The sequence below is a fragment of the Echiichthys vipera genome (genome assembly GCF_963691815.1).
Source record: "Echiichthys vipera genome assembly, chromosome: 14".
Classification (NCBI taxonomy): Eukaryota; Metazoa; Chordata; class Actinopteri; order Perciformes; family Trachinidae; genus Echiichthys; species Echiichthys vipera.
Window position 1 is genome coordinate 19,398,468 of NC_139839.1, and position 22,124 is coordinate 19,420,591.

The 22,124-nt window shown below is 38.9% G+C and overlaps 1 protein-coding gene across 1 annotated transcript in view; it reads left to right on the forward strand.

The window, feature by feature from the left end:
• Positions 1 to 22,124, forward strand: part of LOC310956200 (seizure protein 6 homolog) — a gene marked incomplete at both ends in the record, with an annotated part of 93,628 nt that overhangs the window by 59,352 nt on the left and 12,152 nt on the right. The window contains 5 exon segments of the mRNA XM_083926356.1: positions 8,940 to 9,132; positions 19,122 to 19,307; positions 20,200 to 20,368; positions 20,840 to 21,006; positions 21,092 to 21,286. Of these exon segments, the coding sequence (XP_083782482.1) occupies positions 8,940 to 9,132; positions 19,122 to 19,307; positions 20,200 to 20,368; positions 20,840 to 21,006; positions 21,092 to 21,286 (910 nt within the window).

Genomic DNA, 22,124 nt, shown 5'->3' on the forward strand with positions numbered 1-22,124 from the left:
TCTTGTGGCGAACCTGGGGATACATTAAGACAAGAAGATGTATTTTATTCTCTGTGTTGGTTAACATAATGTTAAATGTTGAGGCAGGATTTTAGGACCATAAAAAGATGGTAGATCAAAAAACAAAGTAAGCCGGAATTGAAAGAGAATATAAAACTTTTTCTTTTTTCTTTTTCTTTATTTCTTTTTATTAAAGCTTATACATCTCCTTGTGTCTCAGCGGGGAAAATTATAGCTTCCAAGTTTCCATCCTTTAATGAGGAAATATTGTTTTAGACATTCAGCTTCCGAACAAAGAAAAATAAAACTTAAGAACCAAACATCTAATGAGCTCAAGGCTGCATGTGCTAATGAGTTACCGTATCTAAGGTGGGGATGAAGTACGGTCGAGTTGGATCGCCAGTGAAATCCTCCTTTAAGTATTGAGATGTTACAGAGCCTGCCAAGTGTTTATAGCTAACCCCAACTTGAGGGTTAACGATTGGTATTTGATGCTGCCTCTGCGACCACGCTCCTCTGACTCCAATCAATAGTCATGTTAATAAGCACAAGCAAAACTTGACACACAGCCTCCTCTCTGTGCTGGGTGAATTGCTGTATTGATCCTTGCACTCTCATTTCAATTCCAGTATTTCTTACAAAAGAAGCAAAATGCACATGGCATTGACCCTGGCCGAGCGTGGCTGATGAGGGAGGGAATCAACTTTGTTTTGTCAGTGTTCAGTGACTGCTGGCGCTTTCATCAAAAGCATGGGTCACAAGAAAGTATTAGGAAATTTCGACCGAGAGCAAGTCCTGACACTTTTGTAAAACCTACTATTCCTCTTTAACATATAATGATGTCTGTTATCCTCCTTCCTCGCCTGTGACATACTAAAGGTGGTGTTTTAACAAGGTAATGCACATGTTTTGTACATTCTGTGACTCCCCAGCAGCACGAACAACGCAGATTTGTCACAGAGAAACTGAGCCTGACTGAGTTATGGAGGCCAAGACGGGCTTGTTGCCTTTAGTCAACTTGAGATGAGGCAGAGGGAAACCTTCATCATGTTGCACCTTGGGGGAATAAGGCAGGACATAAAGAAGGCCAGTTTGATCTTGATGAGCTTTTTAGGGTTCCAGGGCTTTTCTGAGATGAGCTTTCATGGGGCCTTGTCATCCTGAGAGGAATGCTTTCAGGTGACACTAATTGCTCCTCCACCCAGCTAGCTGTCATGAAGAGAGAAAACTGTCTGGCAGAAAACTCTGTTCTCTCCAACTCTCTTAGTGCCATGATGATGCTGGGAGAGTCAACATGCATGCAAGAAAATATGAAGAGTAATTAGAAATGTATGAATTTAAATCTATGCAAAATTGCACCCTTCAGCAAATAAGCGTGATGTCAATGTCAAGGCCCAAGAGGCACCTCAGAGATTGAGGCTGATTTATCAGAGAGCAAGAGTCTCATCTTATGAATTCTGTTCAAATGCTGAGGGCCTTAATGGCTTTACTGTAATTCCGGCCACACACTGCATGAGAATCAAGACGATTTTGGGCTCAATTTGCCCCTCCCGACACTGGTCAGCAAAGCCATGATTTCTTGATGGTTCAAAAGATTATCTTGCCAGATTTTCATGTTGTGCAAATATTAAACAAGTTCAATATTTACGATCCGATATCCAGTTGTGAGTGGGGAACACAGAGGACGCAGTAATGTGGAAAAGAACAATAGCATTCAAACAATATACATGATTATATTTACCATTTGTCAACTGTTTTTGACTTGTAATCTTGCTAGCATGGCGTTATATATATTCACCTGGAATCAGACAGAATTGTCAACTAGTTACACTCCGTTCACATTTTCAGTCAACTCTGTGTAGTGTGTGGATTCTCTGGTGTGGACCCAGGACAGCAAAAACATTTTTTTACTCTGAAATCACGATTGATCATGTAAAATTTTGGCTTTGAGAGTTTGGACTTGTTCGTTAAGGAATCTGTTAGTGTGTGGTGTCCTGTTTTTGCCAATTGTTGGTCTCCACATGCTATAGGAACAAAACTGATAAATGTATCATTACATATGTGTGAAGATAGGCATAAGCTTCTGAAAGGAAAAATGATAATATCTGAGAGATTGGTCACTCCTATATAACACTCAAACTATGGGCTGGGCGATATGGAGGAAATCAAATATTGTAATAGTTTTGGCTAAATAACTTAATATATTTCACTGTAATATATTGCAACACTATTGTACAGTAGGGTTGACAATTGGTGCTTTCACAAAATATTACAAAATGAGATTATTGATTACTAATCACCAGTAATGTGGATATAATGGCTAGGTGGGTAAAGGCAAATAATAGAACAGCCAAACACCCATCAATGCCCAAGACGTCTTAATTTACTCAAACTTCTGTCAAATTGCCTTGTCTGTAAGATTCTGCTTTTATAGAGCAGAGAACAGCTAATAATAGATACATTAGATCAATGGCAAGAGGAGATTGTAAAACACCTATGACAAGGACTGCCACCAGACAGTGAAAGACTGCAAAATCATTTGTTTAAAATTATTTTATAATCATGGTTAAAAGAGAATTGAGTGGGTGATAACTCTTTGAAATAACCCAAAGTGTGCTTTGTGTTATTTTTTATCTACTTGTTTTAAAGTATCTCATGAGTTCTTATGAAATGTTCTCTGCTATGTGAACAGTCTTGGCTAATTTACAGTAATGTATATTAATGTGCACTGCCCCTGTAACTTTAACGGCATTTGGCCGTCTCAGGAGCGTAAATGTTACATAAAAATGCGAAATAAGTGACAATGAGCAAGTTATAATTGTATTGAGCCACTGGCTCTGGCACGTTCTCATTAACATTCAGCTTTCACTGATCAGTAAGGATCCATTGTTTTAGTCAGCAAGGCAAACAGGAAATGGCCTTGGCTGTTTTACATAGAGGTGAATGTTCAATTAAGATAACATTTTCCATATAATGAGCACTGGAGGGATTTTTTTTTGTATGCATTTATCAGGAGATGCACAAAACACCAACTGGATATGTTGTACCAAGATTATTCAAATGTGAGTCTTCACGGGGTGATGAGGTAGGTACAGTACCAGTGTGCTCCACTGTGTCTGCCCTAGTAATGATGACACTGCAGCTGGTGAGTCCAATGGCTGTTGATTTATAGCCCCCAACAGCAGGGTCATTTAATTTCCATGTATAGCGGGATCATCTTGATTACATACTGCTCATTTCTGTATCAGCAATGGCTCCTGTGAGTCAGTGTAAATGTTCATTGCACAACACCACCAGATGTTTTCAACAATAAATTATCAGTAAGAGCTAAGCCTATCCTGACAGTTAACTCACACTGTGTGCTTATGGATAAATTAATAAATGAGTGAATAAAGATCATGTGCCATGCGTAAAAATGATAATTTGCTTGACAGATTGAAATTTGAAATCAAGCACCAGGAGAATGTTTTTCCTGCCTTTTTCTAGAGTAGACATTAAGTCCCTAATTGCATGATACATATTTTTGTTTTTAGTTTATCTCTTGTATGGACTGTCAGATACTAGCAGTGACTCTATAGTAACAGATTAAATGCCATGTCAGCCTGCTTTCTGTTTGGATGCGATAAGATGAATCTTCACCTCTGCTCACTGTTCACTCTCACATAATGCGGCACCGTGGAAGCTCCCTGTTCTATGAGAGATGACCCTCTCTTCTCTAGTCCTCTCATTTCGATTGGGCTCAGGAAAAAAGAAACACTTGAGTGGTAACAATAACTATTTCAAGGGGAAGCTAGATGACAGTTACATTTCTTGCATTCTTTAGAGTTTTCCTTTAATGACCTGGATTTTGAAAAAAAGAAGAAGCACAAAACAGACATTCTTTCTTTTCTCAAAACAACTCTCAAAATAGAACAGCACAATGTTCAGATGGCATCCTCTGATAATGTTGTGGTTGGTGCAGAAGTGTGCTTGGTCAGCCAAATCCCCGGTCCCACAGATGTGTCAGCTGAGGTTTCCAGCTAGGAGTTACTATAAGCCTGCTCTCATTACAGTCCAGAGGAACATGTATGTGCGTGTAAACGAGCACACATACATGTATGTGTGTGTGACAGTATGAGAGAGACAGATAATTCCCTCTAGGCATTTGGCTCCAGCACTGGTGGAGATAAGGTAGTGCGATGTCTCCTGACATGGCCAATGATTCATAATTGAGGCAGGGCAGCTGTTGCTGGCTGCACTGACAAGTCCCTGGGTGGATGACAGATGATAGGACCCTCTGGGGCCAACTATCTATCAGTCCAACTGCTTACCTGTCCTTCATGAGTCTTCCTGGTAAATGTAAACCAAGTGGTCACAGATATACAATCTGTTTTGACCTCACTGGATATGGAAACAATACCGTGAACACCTGTGCAATGTGATTTCTACTAAATAAACAACAGATCCCACTGTTGTAAAAGTGTTTTCTGCCATTTGCATCATGCCAGTATGAGTATATCTATCAAAGCCAGTACTAAAAATTGTGAAAAAGTTCAGTTCCATCATGGACAGGAATACTGCAATATTTTCCAAAAACTGTCTGATCCTGATTATAATTGTTGCAGCAGTACAATAGGAACAAAAGATATGAATACAGATAGTACAGAGATTAACAGATTAACAAAATAAGGTACATAAACTAAAATAGAATATGTAAAAAATAAACTATACATAGATACAATAGAAATATATGGAGTATGGACACAAAACTAACAGTCAAGTGAGTGGTGCCAGTGACAGTAAAGTGTCAGCGTTGGAATTAGTAGCAGAACAGTCAGTTCACTTCAGTTCACTTCAGTTTACTTTATTTATACCTGTAGGTAGATTTGTTGTGCAGTAGAAGAGGGCGTCTCACAAACATTAATGACAGGACATACAGAAGACAAGTTAAACCAGTCAATGTAGACAGTGTACACCCAATGATATGACATTATTAGTAATGGTATTTGTATGTATTAATGTCGAAGAATATAGTGCAAGAGTCAATATAACATATAAAAATATGATATAGAGAGAGAAATGATATTTAGTATAATATGCAGTACAGTATGATAAATGCATGTAATGAATAATAAACTATTTGTATAGCACTTTTTTTAATAAAGTTACTACGTGATCTTTATGGTAATGAACAAAGAAAGGACCAAAGTGCTTTGCAGAGAAAACTGTAAATAAAACAGAATTATTAAAATGAATATGATTAGGTGCAGAAGAGAAGCCAACATAAGCTGGCTAGTACACAAGTAATATGATCATATTGTTTGGTGCCAGCGATCGAGCTGCGATCTGAGTCAGTGGAGGAGACTCTGACAGATGCCAGCACAAACTGTATTACTGCAGTCCTGGTGGTAAAAAAAATGAAAGAATGTACAACTTTATGTCAGCAGGAGACAACAAGGATTTAATAGAGATGAAAAACAAAAACATGAAATGGCTGGTAGAAATAGCTAGTCCAATTAGTGCAAGCCCAGAAATTTTGTCATTAAATATCTATATTTTTTTAACTGTTGGAAACATCTGATATCATGAAGGAAGGCAGAACTATTGATACTAGACTTGGGGGTAGAGGAGGGTGAATTGAGCAAGAGGCTTTCCACGGAGGGCTTTAACCAGAAGGACATTCGATTTTTAGCCTGATTTTTTTTTGGAGCGATGCTTGACTGAAATATTTATGAATCATGGTGGAACATCAGCCATCTCTCATTGACTCACCAGCTTTACATAATGGTGGAGACAACAGAAACACGTCACGGAATAATAATTGGAGAGGGAATTTCAGATGAGGGAAATTATAGGCTTTGTTATTATCTGAATCCACAATAAATAAAACCTGAAACAAATATCCAATCTTACTTCACTGTAAGTGTATACTTTTCCCCTATAGTTTCCTTGAAAAGGCTACAAGTTTTGGGTACATTATACAAGACTGCATTGTAAACAATGAAATCACAGTCTATTTATGGATATATTTTAGTCTCCATGGTTGTCTAAATTTGTCAGGCAATTAAGTTAAAATGCTCAAGTTAAACCCATGCTTAAGTAAAATTATAATTCTGCATTATCATTCCATTCCATGAATATATAAGTATGGATGTTAAATTGAAGTAGAATTGTAGTGTTGCACTGTGGGGTGAATTATAATGTTATAATATAATACAATGAGCAAATAGCTGAAGTAACTTGATTTGCAAAACATCCAAGCCTTCCTTATTAACTCAGAGAGAGAAAGGCAGAAGTGGGAGGGAAAAAAAGAACTGTGCCTAAAGCTTTGTCTTTGTCATTGCCATGAAACATAGAGAAACATGGATTCTAAAATAATGTAGCATTCCTTTATTACTCACTGTTGTTTTAGGTTCCTGCAACAATATAACTACCAAAGCTATATTATGCTCATTTCAGGTTCATGCTTATATTTTGGGTATCTACTAGATCATGTTTATATGATTAAAAGTAAAAAAAAAACACATTGTTTTTCTCATACTGTCTGTTTGAATATACTCCCCCTCTGTCTGAAACACTCCGTTTTGGCGCCTGTCTCTTTGAGCCCCTTCCTAAAAATGCCCAGTCTGCTGTGATTGGTTGGCTTTTCCAAGTTTTCTGCATCTGTGCTCTTGGCACCTCTGCACCATCATAGCAGCCAAAGAATGACTGTAGCAATACTGTAGCGACACTTTTTACCTATATATAGTATAGTTGTGACATCACAACAATACAGCTCGTTTAAAGGCACTGTTTCTGAATATGAGCTGTGTGCATTTTGCTGTGTTTCAATACTTTCACAGTATTCAAAAAAATACATGGAAATATCACCTTTTTTTTTTTTACATTAGCCTCTCTGTAGTCAGCTCTCCTTTGACTGACTGACAGTTAGTCAACCTGGCCAAATTCATTTTGCTGCCACCATTGTGCAGTGTGCTCATTCTGCCCACTGTCTCAGCTTTTCCAGGCTGCTGCACTAACACTCCTGCACACATATCACCTCAGGGAATTCAGCCTATGGAGGGCAACCCGTTTTCTGCTTCATGGCATACCTGAGACCTGAGCCCACTACGTATGACAACATTAGCTCTCAGGACATGTTATGCATTTCACTGAGAGCTTGAAATAGATGTGGTTGAATTAGCGTGCACTCGTTCAAGACACGAGCTGGGTTTAGTTTGGATCTAGTTGCAATGATCAGATTCTTTGAGCTGTAAACAGTGATATTTTGTATTCATATTGTTATCTAGGCTTCAATGGTGGTTCTAAGGGGAGGGACTATTGGTGTCATATGAAACTAGACATCCATTGATACCAACACTGTCATGCTAGCTTGTCGGGAAGGGGGGTAAATAATGCTCCAATGTAAGAACTTCGGTAAGGGAAAGACGGGCATGGTTATTTTCAAAGGGGTCCCTTGACCTCTCAGCTCACGTTATCTGAAAGAAGGTTATGACCATGACCCTCCCCTTTACAGACATGCCCACTTTATGATAATCACATACACCTTGGGGCAAAAAAAATTCTGCCTTTTCTCATGCAGCACAAATGTGATATTTTGGGTGATTCTAAAATGCTAAAGGCTCAAATCATAGCATTGTAGTGTTCCTTGAGGTGTCTTAATGAGGTATTCTGGAACAAATCTGGACGATTTTTATAGATTCTTGAGTGGTCAAAAATAGTTACAATATATATATTTAGTACCAGTCTAGAACCACAGCTGCTCACCTTTTTTTTGTATCAGCACAGGCAAATGAACAAAACATTTAGCCATCATTAACAAACATTTAATCTATCTGGCTTAACTTAAATTACTGAAAGCATATTTTTTTTGAGCTTAATAAAACACACTCCCCAAACAAACTACCTAAGTATTGGATAAAGCATTTCAAATGATTTCAACACATTCAAATACATTCAATTCGGAGTTAGCTTTAATAAACGTCTGTCAAATCCCAAAGTCATTTAAAACTGCCATGCAAAAACAAGTGAAGACTTTTTGCCTTCTCCATGCATTGGAAGTAGGTGAAGTCAGAAATCCCTATTCCGCAAAAACAAGTGAAGGTGAAAGCTTTTTATTTTTTATCGTACAGAATAATAGTCATGGCCTGCTGTTAGATTAACATACTTCTTTTAGAAATTCTGTGGGGAATGAATCAGATGTTGCTCCAAAATGTGTCAGTGCTCCATTATCCAGACAGTTTAACTACGTGCAATCCTCCTGAGGTTCCTTCACCAGATTTAGCTGCAGATGCTGTTCAAACCTGTTGAAGACATAAAGCACTGCTGTCAGAGTGGCTTACAGGCACAAGGAGAACACAGAAAGAGGATAAGTCAATCATGCAACAAACCATGAGTGTAATGACCCAGACAGATTTAATCAATTACTCAAGAACGTGTCTACAATCTGGGAGCAGGTTAAAAAAGAAAAATACTAAACCAAACATATCCCTGTGCAACTGTGTTGGTAGACAACCGAGCAAAGTAACACAGCAGGTGACCCATTTTTCAGAGCATCGTCGTTAGACTAAATTTGTCTTTAAATGGAAACACAGCAGTGGGGGGTGCTGAATTAAGATCCCATCTGGTGTGAACTGAGACCTCATAAGGCAATAGTTAGTCACCAGGTTTGTGTGCACTTGGACTTTTTTATGTTCAGTGTTTGAGTTAAAAGTATGACTTTTGCCTTTGTTTTTTCAAAGAGTGGTTAGAGATAAATGTGCTAATTCACAACAGTGCTAAAATACAATGCACTCACTTTTAAGGTGGTTATCTTTGTGCAATGTGTTGCTCTACAAAGGCCCTTTGCAAAGGGTAAGCCCCTGTAAATAACTGAACCATTTGCTTCCATGACATCGTACACGATGCACAGGGTGCTGCAATAAAGGCCTATATGTGTAATCATATGTCTCTTTTTTTAGGTGCTAAATGTGAGCGTGTTGGACGGAGAGCAGGTGACAGTGGAGGACACGGGTGGCCGTGAGCCCTTCATCCTTGCCAATGAGTCAGTCTTGATAAGGGGCCTTGTACTACGCAGCTGGAGCAACCAGATCTCCATACGATTCCGTAGTGACCAACAGCACAACTCCAGAATCCTCCTGCTGCATTACCAAGGTGAGCCAGTACCATGCAAGCTATCTTGTCACAATAGTTAAAATATGCATCTGTCCTAGTACTGCTCAGCTTAGTCCTGATCACAATGGATTTAGTCATTGTGTTATTTCTCAGCACTTGTTGGATTTGGTCAAGCGAGTTATGGCAAGAAGGAAAAAAAAACTTGAGCTAAAAATGAACAGTTTTGTGAGCACTGAATTCCATATGCCTAAAACTAGACAGAATGAGTGATGAAATGTGATCAACTACAAGAGAAGAATGTGCGCCAGCAACAAAATCTGTCAGCAGAGATAGTAACTGTATGTTGTCGGAGAGTATGATGGCCCATAAATTCCTCCCCCTCCCTCTCTCTCTTGCTTGTTTTGTGCGTGACATTGATCCTCCATGTCCGCAACAATGTCTGTTTATCTTAGCAATCACACAAAGTGGCCAGCAATTACATGCCCCATCGATTTGAGTTGATGGTGGAAGCTGGTGAACAAAACATTCATTCCACCACATTACTGTGGCACTTTCATCAGCTTGAAAATGAAAGCTACCATCAAAACAGTAACGCTGACGTGAAATAAATCAGCCCGTCGCTGTTGGACGTGAGAATATTGCTGTGTGGTCAGGCTGAATAATGACAGCGAGGGGTCAGTACAGATCATACAGGGTGATGCATAGATGGGGACAGATGGTGACAAATAGCTGAAATATATCACACTGTCAGTAAGTATATTTTTCTACTTCATTTCTCCTCCTTGCATTTCAGTACCATCTTATTCAGCAGAATTTTAAGTGCAATGTTTTCCATCTTTATGATGAATGCATATCCACATCCTGTGCTATTTCCTTTCCATTCTGTACTGTTTAATAAGACTTATTCATCCGTCCATCTATTCCACATTCACTGTTAAATAATCCCAGTGTGTAGACTGCACTATGCACCTGATGCTGAGGGGGTGTCCGCAGGCAGACTTATTGGTGATGTCTGTCATGTTATTAATAAAAACTGCTGGCTGTGGCTTTTTTTGTGACCCATGCTGCATTTACTGACACCACTTTCATAAGGAACATGACATTCAAGCGTATCTTGTGTGTCCATGTGAAAATTTGATCCTAAAGAAGATCAAAACTGAGATAAGAATCATAATAACGAGATTGTGCATGTATGTGTGCAGATCTCCAGCAGTCATCTACTTAAAGTCAATTAAAGAAAATATATAATGATAAACATGAGTGCACATTGGACTGCATGAGGGGCAGGGGAAAATAAATAAAAAGGGCATCAGCTGCATGTGGTGAGCCAGCTCACAGAAATAGCATGTAGGACAGCCTGTATGGATCATATTTACATCATGTTTCCCCATTTTAAGGACATGTTAGAGGGCATTACATGAAGTTTTCTCCATTTAAGAGAACACATTAGTGCACTGCATCTTGTTTTCTCCACTGGAAAGGCACCCAGAGGGCACTTTATCATGTTTTAGCTATCATCAAGGCGTCCAAAAGAGCACTTTTGCTACGTTTAATTTAACCACAGGGGGGCGGTTCACCGGTGATGGTGAAGCTGAAATTAAAGTGTAACTAAGGATGTCCTGAGACTGATTCAGGCATTTTTGACGAATATAGCCAAAGTATTGTTTGTATATGATGCCAGATGTTTGCTCCTGGAACATCAGCTTTCAAAAACGTCCTCTCCATTAAAAATCAGCTTTCTTAACAAGTGAAACGCAGAGCCACAAAAAACTGCATATGTTAGAAAGTATCTACTGAATTTAAGACTGGTCTATTGTTTAAGAATTTAAATAAGTCTTGGTTGATAAAATGTGGTCAATACATCTGTAAGTGAAAGTTAGACACTGATAATATCTGAACCTTGGTACGGAAAGTCTGTAATTTCTTCTCTTCATTCCTGAGTCAAAAACAGTTCTTCACTGACAATGAGAAACCGGGATGATAGAGCCATACAAATATAAAGTTTTCTTATGTTCTATATCATATTCAAAATATCAGAACCAGGATGACTTGTCGCATGGACAGTAGTGTTCATGTAAAACTAACCAGTGACAACTGCCATGTGTTGGGGGAAGCACAGACCAGAAGGTGAGCAAAAAAGGAATGTCAAACTTGAATAACATTTAATTATTTGGCTATGAAAAAATCAATCTTCTAAGGGGATGCCTGATGGCACCAAAATGGCCAGAAGTAGCCATGGGTTTCTCAACCTCATATCACTTTAAATAACTTTGTTTCAAAAGGATTTATTTGATACAAACGGGGCTTCATATTAACATGAACCCAACTTAACAATGCACTCCTCTGAATAATTGTATAGATAGATCCTGCTGTCTGATAGATACTCGAGAGCACTTTATGATATCAATTCTTATGACCCTATAAAGCCCTTATAAAACACTTGCATATAGACAATATTCTGTATTGTATTTGTTGCCAGCAAAAGTGGCATATTAAAATATTGCAGTCAGATGTGTGGCGCTCATTGTCTACCAATCAACCTATTTGCTCTAAAGGTTGATGGGACAAATGTATTTTTACAGCAGAGAAAGGAGTGCAAAGAAATGCAATGAGCAGATATCTATATACTAGACATCCCGGAGACACAGAAGATATTTCAATTTGTGCACCTCTCCTTGGTAAGCAGTGTATCCCCTTGTCCTTTATAATGGGCTGTGAGAAATGTGATTGGACAAGCATGGAGAAGGAGACAGAACTGGGGAGAGATGGATCTTGGCTCAGGGTAATTAATATCTGCTACGGCGTTGGCTCTGGCAGACTGATGGATGCCTCTATAACATCAGCCGTGAGCCTGACACTTGGAACATGATTATAGGTGTGTTTTACTGTTTATATGTATCCTTATCTTTTCCTAAATATATATACACACACACACACACACACACACACACACACACACACACACACACACACACACACACACACACACACACACACACACACACACACACACACACACACACACACACACACACACACACACACACACACACACACACACACACACACACACACACACACACAAACATATCCTCACCTACATAGAACATCCATTGTCCATTCAACAATAATGACCAGAGACAGCTGGTGTAGATACAATATATGAAGAAAGGAAATGCATGCAACTAACAAAGAACCATACATAAACACAAATTGCATCCTGAGTGCAAACAACACTATATGTGTGCATAATCCATAGTCTATTCTCTGCTGGTGAAAAAAAACAGTTATCTGTTTAGAATATAGGGTTTCCCTCAAATCCTTGCAATGAAAATTATCAGAATTCCAATTTGCAAATAATCTGGCTACATAAATTGTATTTATGTATATACTATCGCTATTGTTATTGCAATGGCTAGATCCTTATATAGTGTTGTCTACGTTAGTACTTCAATATCGATATAAACATTTTTGGGCTATTCACATTCATGTGCTAGGACAACATTTTCATTACTGACACATATTGCTTGTATTATGCAGACATGTATATTCTTGCAATGTATATGGTAATGTATGTACTTACATCTACTTTTGTAATCAACTGCAATTTTAACCCATAAAACTTCAGTGAGCTACAATGCATTCAGGCCTGTTGAGAGGATACTACATCTGAATGTGTTGCTGTAGCATACAAGAGAGCAAACTAAATATAGAACAGGGAAATTAAATCCTCACCACCAAAAGCATAATGATGGGTTAATTACAGCACTATCATGCAAAAAAAGAGTTATTTGGCAAAAAGTAGAATTCTACTAGTGAAAGTTATTCTGACTCTTTTAACAGAGGGGTCAAGGAATGCTTTATTTAAAAGGAAAATCATTTATATGCATGAGCATTGCGGGTGCTAACAATTAAATATTACACTGCACATGCAAATGTGGACAACCCAAGGCCAATTTTACTCATAATTAGGAAGTTTCTTCATTTTAAATGTAACTTATGTATGTTGACCTTTAACCTCTCTGTCATTGCCGTCATATCTGACTTCTTAGCATTTATAGTTTAATTGCCATTGCAGGATTCTGTATGGATCATAATCAATGGCATTGTTAATGGCAGTGATGCTTTACAGTGATTATTGATTGGCTCTAACAAATAAGCTGGGTTGACAAGTGAGGTGGCCAGAGGACCTCTGCCATTAGCAGTGATCCACCATTTGCAACAACTTCTCAGCAGCATCGATGATATGCAGCTTCTAGTCCAAAGTTATTTCTCTTTAATAGCCTTTATTGAGTAAATGACCATTAAAATCGAGTTTTTAACCTAACCACATAAATATCAATAGGCCAGCCATATCATGGCAGAACTACGGCCTGGCTTTCTACAACTGAATCACTTTCCCAGAGACAACACTATTGATCTTTCTGTAAAAAAGTAATGCTTTAATGCACAGCCAGGGCATGAGGCTTGGATACAATGTGAGTCACACTCCCCCACAAGTCACCTGATAACTGCAGGACTGATATCACCTGCAACAAAACAACAACTCACGAGGGATAACTACTCATCAGTGCAGGATTTTCTATCTTTGGAGACACATTTTGCTGTTGAAATGTTAACACGTAACACACTGTGGATAATATTCTCCAAATACACTGTCATTAAATATAAAAATAACAATCGACAATACATTCATTATTGTGTTCTGTTTGCTGTCACCTTGTTTCATTATCTCCTGCCCTCACCTTGTCAAGTTTGATCTCATTCCAGCTCTCTACCTGAACAGATTCTAGAAACAAAAAATACAACAATGCAGCAGTTCATTAGGCCTAAATTGAAATGCATTTTATTTGTTTGTCCAAATACTGTGGATAACTTAGGTTTACTGGCTTACTCACCTCATCTATTGTGATCTATAGTCAACAATATTCCATTTTCCATTATCGGTTGAAGAGCATCACTCTCAATTTGTTGAATAAAAATGTGCACAAAGGTGAATAAGGCTCATTAATGTGAGGAGTGTGAATGAACAAATGCTGGAGTCGCAAAGTGTTTACTTTTTTAAAAATGATATACGAAAAGTTGTTCATCTTTTGACCGAGTGCTGAAGAAATCATAAGTAATTATGGGATCCAAAATACAGTTTCAGAGTTTCAGATTTGTTAAAAATACTTGAATTTTAGAGAAAAGTGAGAAAGGGCAGGAGGTAATATGAACATAAATACTTTATATATAAAAAAAGCCAGGACAAATCCATCGCTGCCTCACAGATAAGAGACAGAGAGAAATAACTAAAGCACAACAGGATTTGTTGCTTTTGACAAAAATAAAGTGAACGAAAACATTCAGCTGATGTTCAGATGTCTGATGTTTATGTATTGATTATGACAAGCTACACATAAAAAACTATTTTCTAACTTTAAACTGTGCCACTTAAATCAAAAAAGCTTTTATCTATTTTTTCCTCAGTCTTTCTCTTTTATGGACACATTACGAAACAATATTAAACAAAGTACCAATGCATCACATCGCCTCTTATAAACGATGTGTCATATAGCACACATCATAGCATTTATGCCAGTAATGTCTCCTTATTCTGACCTGTGATGCCCTCCTTCATCTAAACACTGTAATTTCGAAAGAAACATGGGAGTGTGAGTGGTTCATTTTCACTTTTTTCCCACTAGGAAACTCTATTATCTATTTGACAGTGAACATTACTGGCATTTAAATCACTTCTCTGTAATTCAAAAAACATACACATTTACCTCCTGTCTAGCTGTACCCAGAGGATTATGTTTTTGGGTTGTTCATCCCATTCTTGTGAGCGCAATATCTCTGGAACCTTTAGACAGAATTTATTCAAATCTGGCACAAATGTCAAGGCCATAACTCAAGAATTCCTATAATATGATATTTATAACGTTTCACACGTCTAATAGTATAAAAAATAAGTGATGACATTTTACATACAAAATGGTCAAAGGTCAATACCATAACTCAAGAGCAGAAGAGGAGACATTTGGTCGAGTACTGACTTGGTGAAACTAGTCTTAGGTAACCATCTTGAACTTTGCTGGTACAGATCTATGCCGCTGTTGGGTTGAAAATGTGTGTGAAGCCAGGGGAACACTCGGTCAGTTGTCCCAAGCCCTGAGGCCCGCAAAAGGGCCTCTAAACTTTAAATAATCTGATGGAATATTTTGTCAAAAACACATTTCTGAAAACTTTAAATGTATTATTATGTTATTTTTACAAATGTGTTATGTTTTATCTTCTAAATTTCCCTTGACAGTGTGGTCAAAAACAACTTTACTTTCCCTTCTTATAAAATGGTTTAGTCCTGGTTAGGGGTCGCTCTACATCCGCCCTAGAGGCAACCTCCAAGTGGCCCAACAGAATCATATAGCTATGAAATAGGCTATGCTTTATTGTTATAATAATATCTGTATCCATTTCCACTCATAGCACTGTTTGCATCTTCAAAGCCAGAAAGGTCGTACACATGCACAGCCACCACAAACCATACACAGCCAGATAGCTTATCTAACAGCTTGAATACACACAAAACTGGTATACTTTTATCAGTTTATCCTGCTATTTTCACATGCTTTCTAGTTTTAGAATTTTTTTTTAAATTCACACTGCTGTTACACTCAGCTTAGTTCAGTCAACACAAAACGTCTTCTATAACCTACAATGTGTGAAACAAATCCTAAAACATTGTATATTGGCAAGTATCTTAAACTAAATAGTTGATTTAGTCACAAATGAAGGTGCTTACATTACATGGTCACATTTTGTCTAACAAAAGAACGGCGATAAGTCCCCCTCACCATTTAGTTACTCTAGTCGTGGGTCTTGCGTCCCTCAACAGTCAACACAGAACTTGCCACCTGATCGCGCACATCGTACCAACTTATGAGATCATCTTGTCCCGGGAATGAGCAAGGCACAAGGCGGACCTGTCTGAAGCATCCACGTTTCGCCACAGAATACACTCAATTTTAAATTCCCTCTAAATCCTCACTACAAACAGTATGTTATGTAAGTCTGAGCAGACAAAGATTGGCCAGAGGCATACAACCGCAAGGCTGTAATTCTAGTTTCAACTTGTGTTTCTCTGCAAAGGCTGAAGTTTGATGTGAAAGTCCATAGTCATATTGTGAAACTGAAGGTTTGTGTGACTATTTTCTCTCCTCTACAAGGAAAAAATAAAGGCACTTTTGTTTCCTGTGGCCCTACAGTAACATCAGCTAATCTTCCTGGCTGTCTGCACTGTGGATCTATTATTTGTAATGGCAAAACAATCAGACTTTATGGCCCAGCACCGCATCTACTGGAATGGGGACCGCACGTAATTTAATACTTCAGGAATTGGCTCTACAATTTTTGCCTTCGGCTCTCCCGCTGCATGCTCAATAGGGATGTAAATGCTGCTATGATAATGGCAATAACTAGGTTCATTGGAGCTAGTGATAAACTATGTAGTGAATGGATGACCCAGGGGCAGTGTACCTCGTCCCTGTGGCTCACTGATTTAGTGCAAAAGAAAGGTCTGTTTTATTATGGTGGAAGTCAGTGGTTTGTGTGAAAGAAAAACCAAAGTCAGTCAATTAAAACATAGTAGATGGAGGCAGCTCTACAAGCCTTTATGGCCATTATGCATTTAGGGCTGTTTTCCCTCGAGTTCAAGTTCAAAGATTGAGAGAATAACATTTTTGAATATCCAATTTAGCTTCAAGGTAATGCTAGAAACATCACTTAAGTGGTGTATTTTTTTTTTATTTTCATAAATGACTGGCTAGAGTGAAAACACTTTAAATCTGACATGCTTCCGAGTGTCTCATCTTTTTTATGCTGTTAAACCAAATATATTAAAGTGTGTTTCTATTAACAGTAAGCTTTCTACTTTTCATGTCACTGCTTAAGGTTTAAATGTATGATGTTGTTTAGCGGTTTTATCTTTGTCAAAATCTTGGAACAGTTGGTATTTACTTCATCAAAGCGATTTAGATTGGGTCAAACCATGTTGGTGACTTTCAATTTCCTCAATAAGTGATACAATTCTGTGATGTTCAATTTGATAAGAATGAGGCAAAATAGCTGTAACACTTGAGTACATTTCTATAGAAGGGCTTAAACCAAAAAAACAAAAAAGCCTTGAACTATGACAGTGGAAATTGCTGCAGTCCACTTCTTAATTCTGTAAACAACAAATAAGTTGATTCATATTAACAAAGGTAGATTAAGATGTTTACCCTACATAGCCCATGCCTGATTATCATCATAATTGCTTACCGCCAGTACCATTTCAACGCTGACAGGTCTTTCAGTACGCCCTTTTCCTTGTTGTTTTCTCCTTCGATTAGCTTTTATTAAGGCTTGGCATACACTCCATTAAACTGAAACATGATGTGCAACTTGCAAAATTTTAGTAAAGTTGCAGCTTTTAAAAGGTTTCTGTAATTTGCCCAGCACACAATCACACTGTGATTGTAACACAAGCCATAGTGGGTCCAATTATGTTACTTGTTTTGTTGTTCACACGTTTCACAAGTTTCAAAGTTTGAGTTTGGTCATTAAAGTGCCTACACTAATGAGGTAGAAAAGGGTAGCTGTTAGACAGGAAGAGAAGGCTGTTTAATAGCTTCCATTACAAACTTGGTTAGCTCACTCCATTATCCATGGGAACTCAATCCCATCCTACACCATTTATTCAAAAACAAGGACGGGAAAACAATGCAAAGCAAGTCCAGGAACATTGATCTTACTCCACTGGAATCACGACTCTTTAAAAAACACTACAGAGGCAATTCCTCTTCCAGCAATCACATTAGAGGCCCATGATGTTCAACTGATCAGCAACATTTCCATTTGTCAAAGTATTTGCAGTGGGACTACTCTGCACCACACAGTGATGTTAATTACTGTAGTGTTGCAAACATGTCTCTGTACATTTGCATACTGCATTAACTGGTAAACTGCAATTAATTAAGATCTAGGGTGTTTATAAACAAAGTAGAAGGTTGGTTATAAAGCTTAAGTGCTTGTGTGCTTGTGTGCGTGTGTGTGTGTGTGTGTGTGTGTGTGTGTGTGTGTGTGTGTGTGTGTGTGTGTGTGTGTGTGTGTGTGTGTGTGTGTGTGTGTGTGTGTGTGTGTGTGTGTGTGTGTCTTGTGTGTGTCTGTGTGTGTGAGAGAGAGAAAGAGAGAGAGAGAGAAAGGGAGGGAGAGACACATGAAGCCATATTAGAATGGGAACGTAATTTGTCCCCCCACCCCCATTTATATCTAAATGTTTTGGGTGCCCATTGGCGGTTTGGAGAAATACAACATGGTCAACAATGCAACACAACAGCAGGGGTTACTCACAATGCGGGACATAGAGGATTATGTTGTGAAGCCAGTTAACAATGTTGGCTGTTTGTTTTGGCCAGAATTAGACTTTTATTCAGAATGAAACATCGAGGCCTGGGAAATTATTCATCTAACAACTTGTTTTTTTAGAAGTCTCCCTTAGGCGTTAGGATTCTGGCAGAATATTTAAAAATCATGATAAAAGTCTGAGGAAGCTGGTCTCTTGATGAAGTGTTTTATCATTCGGACATACATGTAGCTAGTCATTAAAGAGCTGAGAATTAGCACATTCATTTTCAACATAACTGAATTGCATTTTAGCAATAATGTGCTAGTCTTTAAACACTCCCTGCTCTATGACATAATGGGCATAACAGGTTACGCTTGACAGACCACAGCTGAAATCACAACCCGTAGTACATTTTACTGACATTTCATTAGCAGAACCACATTAGCACATTTCTCCCACTCTGGAGCAAGTCACTGCATATTCATTGATGAGTGCTTATCAAATCATGTATTCAAGTTTGTGGCTTTTTTTGGGCCAGTTACAGGCCACAGATATGCCAAAAATATTACAAGATTTTTTTTTTTACTCATACTGTATTTAATTAAAATGTCTCCTTTGTTCTTTCTCTCCTTCTCTCCATTTCTGTCTCTATCCTCTCCAGCCTTTGTGCTGAGCTGTTCATTCCCCAAAGAGCCTGCCGGTGGGGAGGTCTCTGTGACGCACCTCCATGCTGGCGGAGAAGCCTACTTTCGCTGTTTCACCGGTTACAAGTTGCAAGGCCCCAAAATGCTCACCTGTCGCAATGCAACCACACCTTACTGGAGTGGAAAGGAGCCCCGGTGTGTGGGTAAGACAGACCAACTGGTTCTTTGCCATACATATTAGCTCATTAGAACTAGAAGCTGTTCAGGGCAGTGAATTTGCCCTGTACTGAACTGAAACAACAATACAGCTCAAAATTCAATTATACAAAATTAAATCTCTAGAACAGTAAGTCTTATACCTTCAGGTTAATTGGGATGCTTGCCACTTTTGCTTGAGATTTAATTTTTTTTTTTTTACTCAATTACCTTTTAGTTAATACTGACTGTGGGGCACACTTAGAAGCACACTTGCATTTGTAATTAAATTTGTCCAAATGTTTTTCAAGAAACTTTGTGAAATCAATGTCCAATAGGATCTGACAGAGGGGTTTTTACAATTAAAATATGCAAATTAAGGTGAATGAGGTGTATTGTAAGCCCTCTTCTCTTCCGCTTGTCTTCGAGAATGCAGGTGAGTTTGATTAACGAAAGCTTTCGCTGGGTTGTCTCCGACCAAGTTTATTACTTACACTCTGAGGCCAAATGAGTATGTTTGCATGTGATTAGCAGCACAGGGAGCTATTCTTTGGAGACGGCCACAAAACAAGGCCATTGGACCTGGCTGCCTTAATTAGAACTGGGCCGCATGACGATCCATCTGCCAGTTCTCCGTGCCTGCCTGCAGCTGCTAGGAACTGATAGTGTTACTGCTGCAGTTTTTCTGTTCTCTTTACAAGTCCATCACACAAAGTCACACACTTTTACACCCAGGTGAGCCGCCTAGTTTAGTCCAGCCACAATCCACTGCACTGGATATTGATGCAACCAACCCACCCCCCACCCCCCACCCTTCCCCTTCATAGTTGGTGTCGTTACTTTTTTCATCTAGTCCGTCCAACACTTCTCCTCTTTTCTCTCACTGTCCTTCTTGTATAGCATCCTGTGGGGGGATGATAAAAAATGCCACCTATGGTCGTATCGTCTCTCCTGGTTTCCCTGGCAACTACAGCAACAATCTGACGTGCCACTGGGTCCTGGAGGCCCCTGAAGGCCAGCGGCTTCACATTCACTTTGAGAAGGTGGCTCTGGCAGAGGATGATGACAGGTGGTGTATGCACACTGTGTGTCTTCAGCTAATAGATGGCAATGAGCTTTGAGCTCATTTTCTGAATAACAGTAGGCCTGTGGATAGACCATTAAAACCCTCAAAAGCTATAAATAACCCAAATCTTTAGGGAGCGACAGATGAATTTGAAAGGAGCTTTTATCATTATAATCCTTTAACAGTGTCCTATCAAGCGAATGAATTGAAGGGACTACAGAGGGTAGTGAGAGGTAGGAAACAGCAATTGCATTCCATTTTTCTTCAGTAACCACTGATCCACATGGCTATCGTCACACATGGCCATTCACCTCATTACCGATTGGTGGAGAATGTTATCATAAAGTTATTACAGCCACAACTGGAACAGTGCGCAGCTCTCTGATAGCTTGTAAATTCTTTTTATGCTTCTCTTACCTTTCAAGGCTCACTTACATCTGTTTTAAAATGTTTTCCTACTGTGTGTGTGTTTAGGCTGCTGATAAAGAATGGCAACAACATAGACTCTCCCCCTGTGTACGACTCCTATGAGGTTGAGTATTTACCAAATGAAGGTGTGCTCAGTACTGGACGTTACTTGTTTATAGAGTTCACCACAGACGGCACAATGACCTCCACAGGTGCAGCCATCAGATACGAAGGCAGGTTAATCGTGCAGTTTGCAGAGTTTGATAATAATATACCTTGTCACATATGTTTGATGCCATGTATTTTTTGGGTCCACAGCTTTTGCAAAAGGCATGTGCTATGAACCCTTTGTGAAATACGGCAACTTCAGCAGCAGTTACTCCTCCTACAGCGTGGGTGCAGTGGTTGAATTCTCATGTGATCCTGGCTACACGCTGGAGCAAGGCTCTGTAGTGATTGAGTGCGTGGACGCACAAAACCCACAGTGGAATGAGACCGAGCCGGCTTGTAGGGGTAAGTCAACAGATTTCATACGCTCGAGTAATTGTGCGATATGAAAGCTTTTTTAAAATGTGTTTCCACTGGAGCAGAACTTGGAGGCAGATATGACTGACCCGAGGAGCCAGGGCTTTCATTGTCTGCTTGATCATTGCAGGAGTTAGTGAAGTCATTTTCATTCAAACATTAGAGACAGCTGGCATATCTTCCAAAGCTGCTTTCCTCTGATCCATGATACATTTCCTTGTAAAATTGTAACACTGATTTACTTTGATATGTGCGCTTGCTTGCAGGGCAGACTTTAGACATGCTTGAGATTAAAAGGCATACAAAAGTTGACCTAAGATGGCCACGCTGCACATATACACACCATACTAAATAGAAACCTAAGAGCCCTTTCCTTCTCTTCTCTCTCTCTCTCTCTCTCTCTCTCTCTCTCTCTCTCTCTCTCTCTCTCTCTCTCTCTCACACATACACACACACACATGGCAGGCTGACCTTACTCTGGGTCTTTGGTGCCTGCATGGTCATTCATCGAAATTGAAAAGCTCTCCCATAAAGCTAGATATGAGAAAATTTAATTTCTGCTCTTGAGGGTCATGGTCATCAAGCAGTTCAGTGGTAGTATGCAGTTTTACAAGGTTCATGTCAAGGAGCCTGCACACTAGATTTCAGCGGTGTTTTATCAAGCGCTGAGATTGTGGTTCCATCCTGTGAAGTCAGTAGTTCCTTTGTAGTTTCTTTCACCATGTTACATGTACATTACAAATAGCATGATTTGATATTTACTTTGCTTTCTAATTTATGTTAAACTGAGTGTATTAAAAATTTGTCTTGAAATCTGTTACAATGC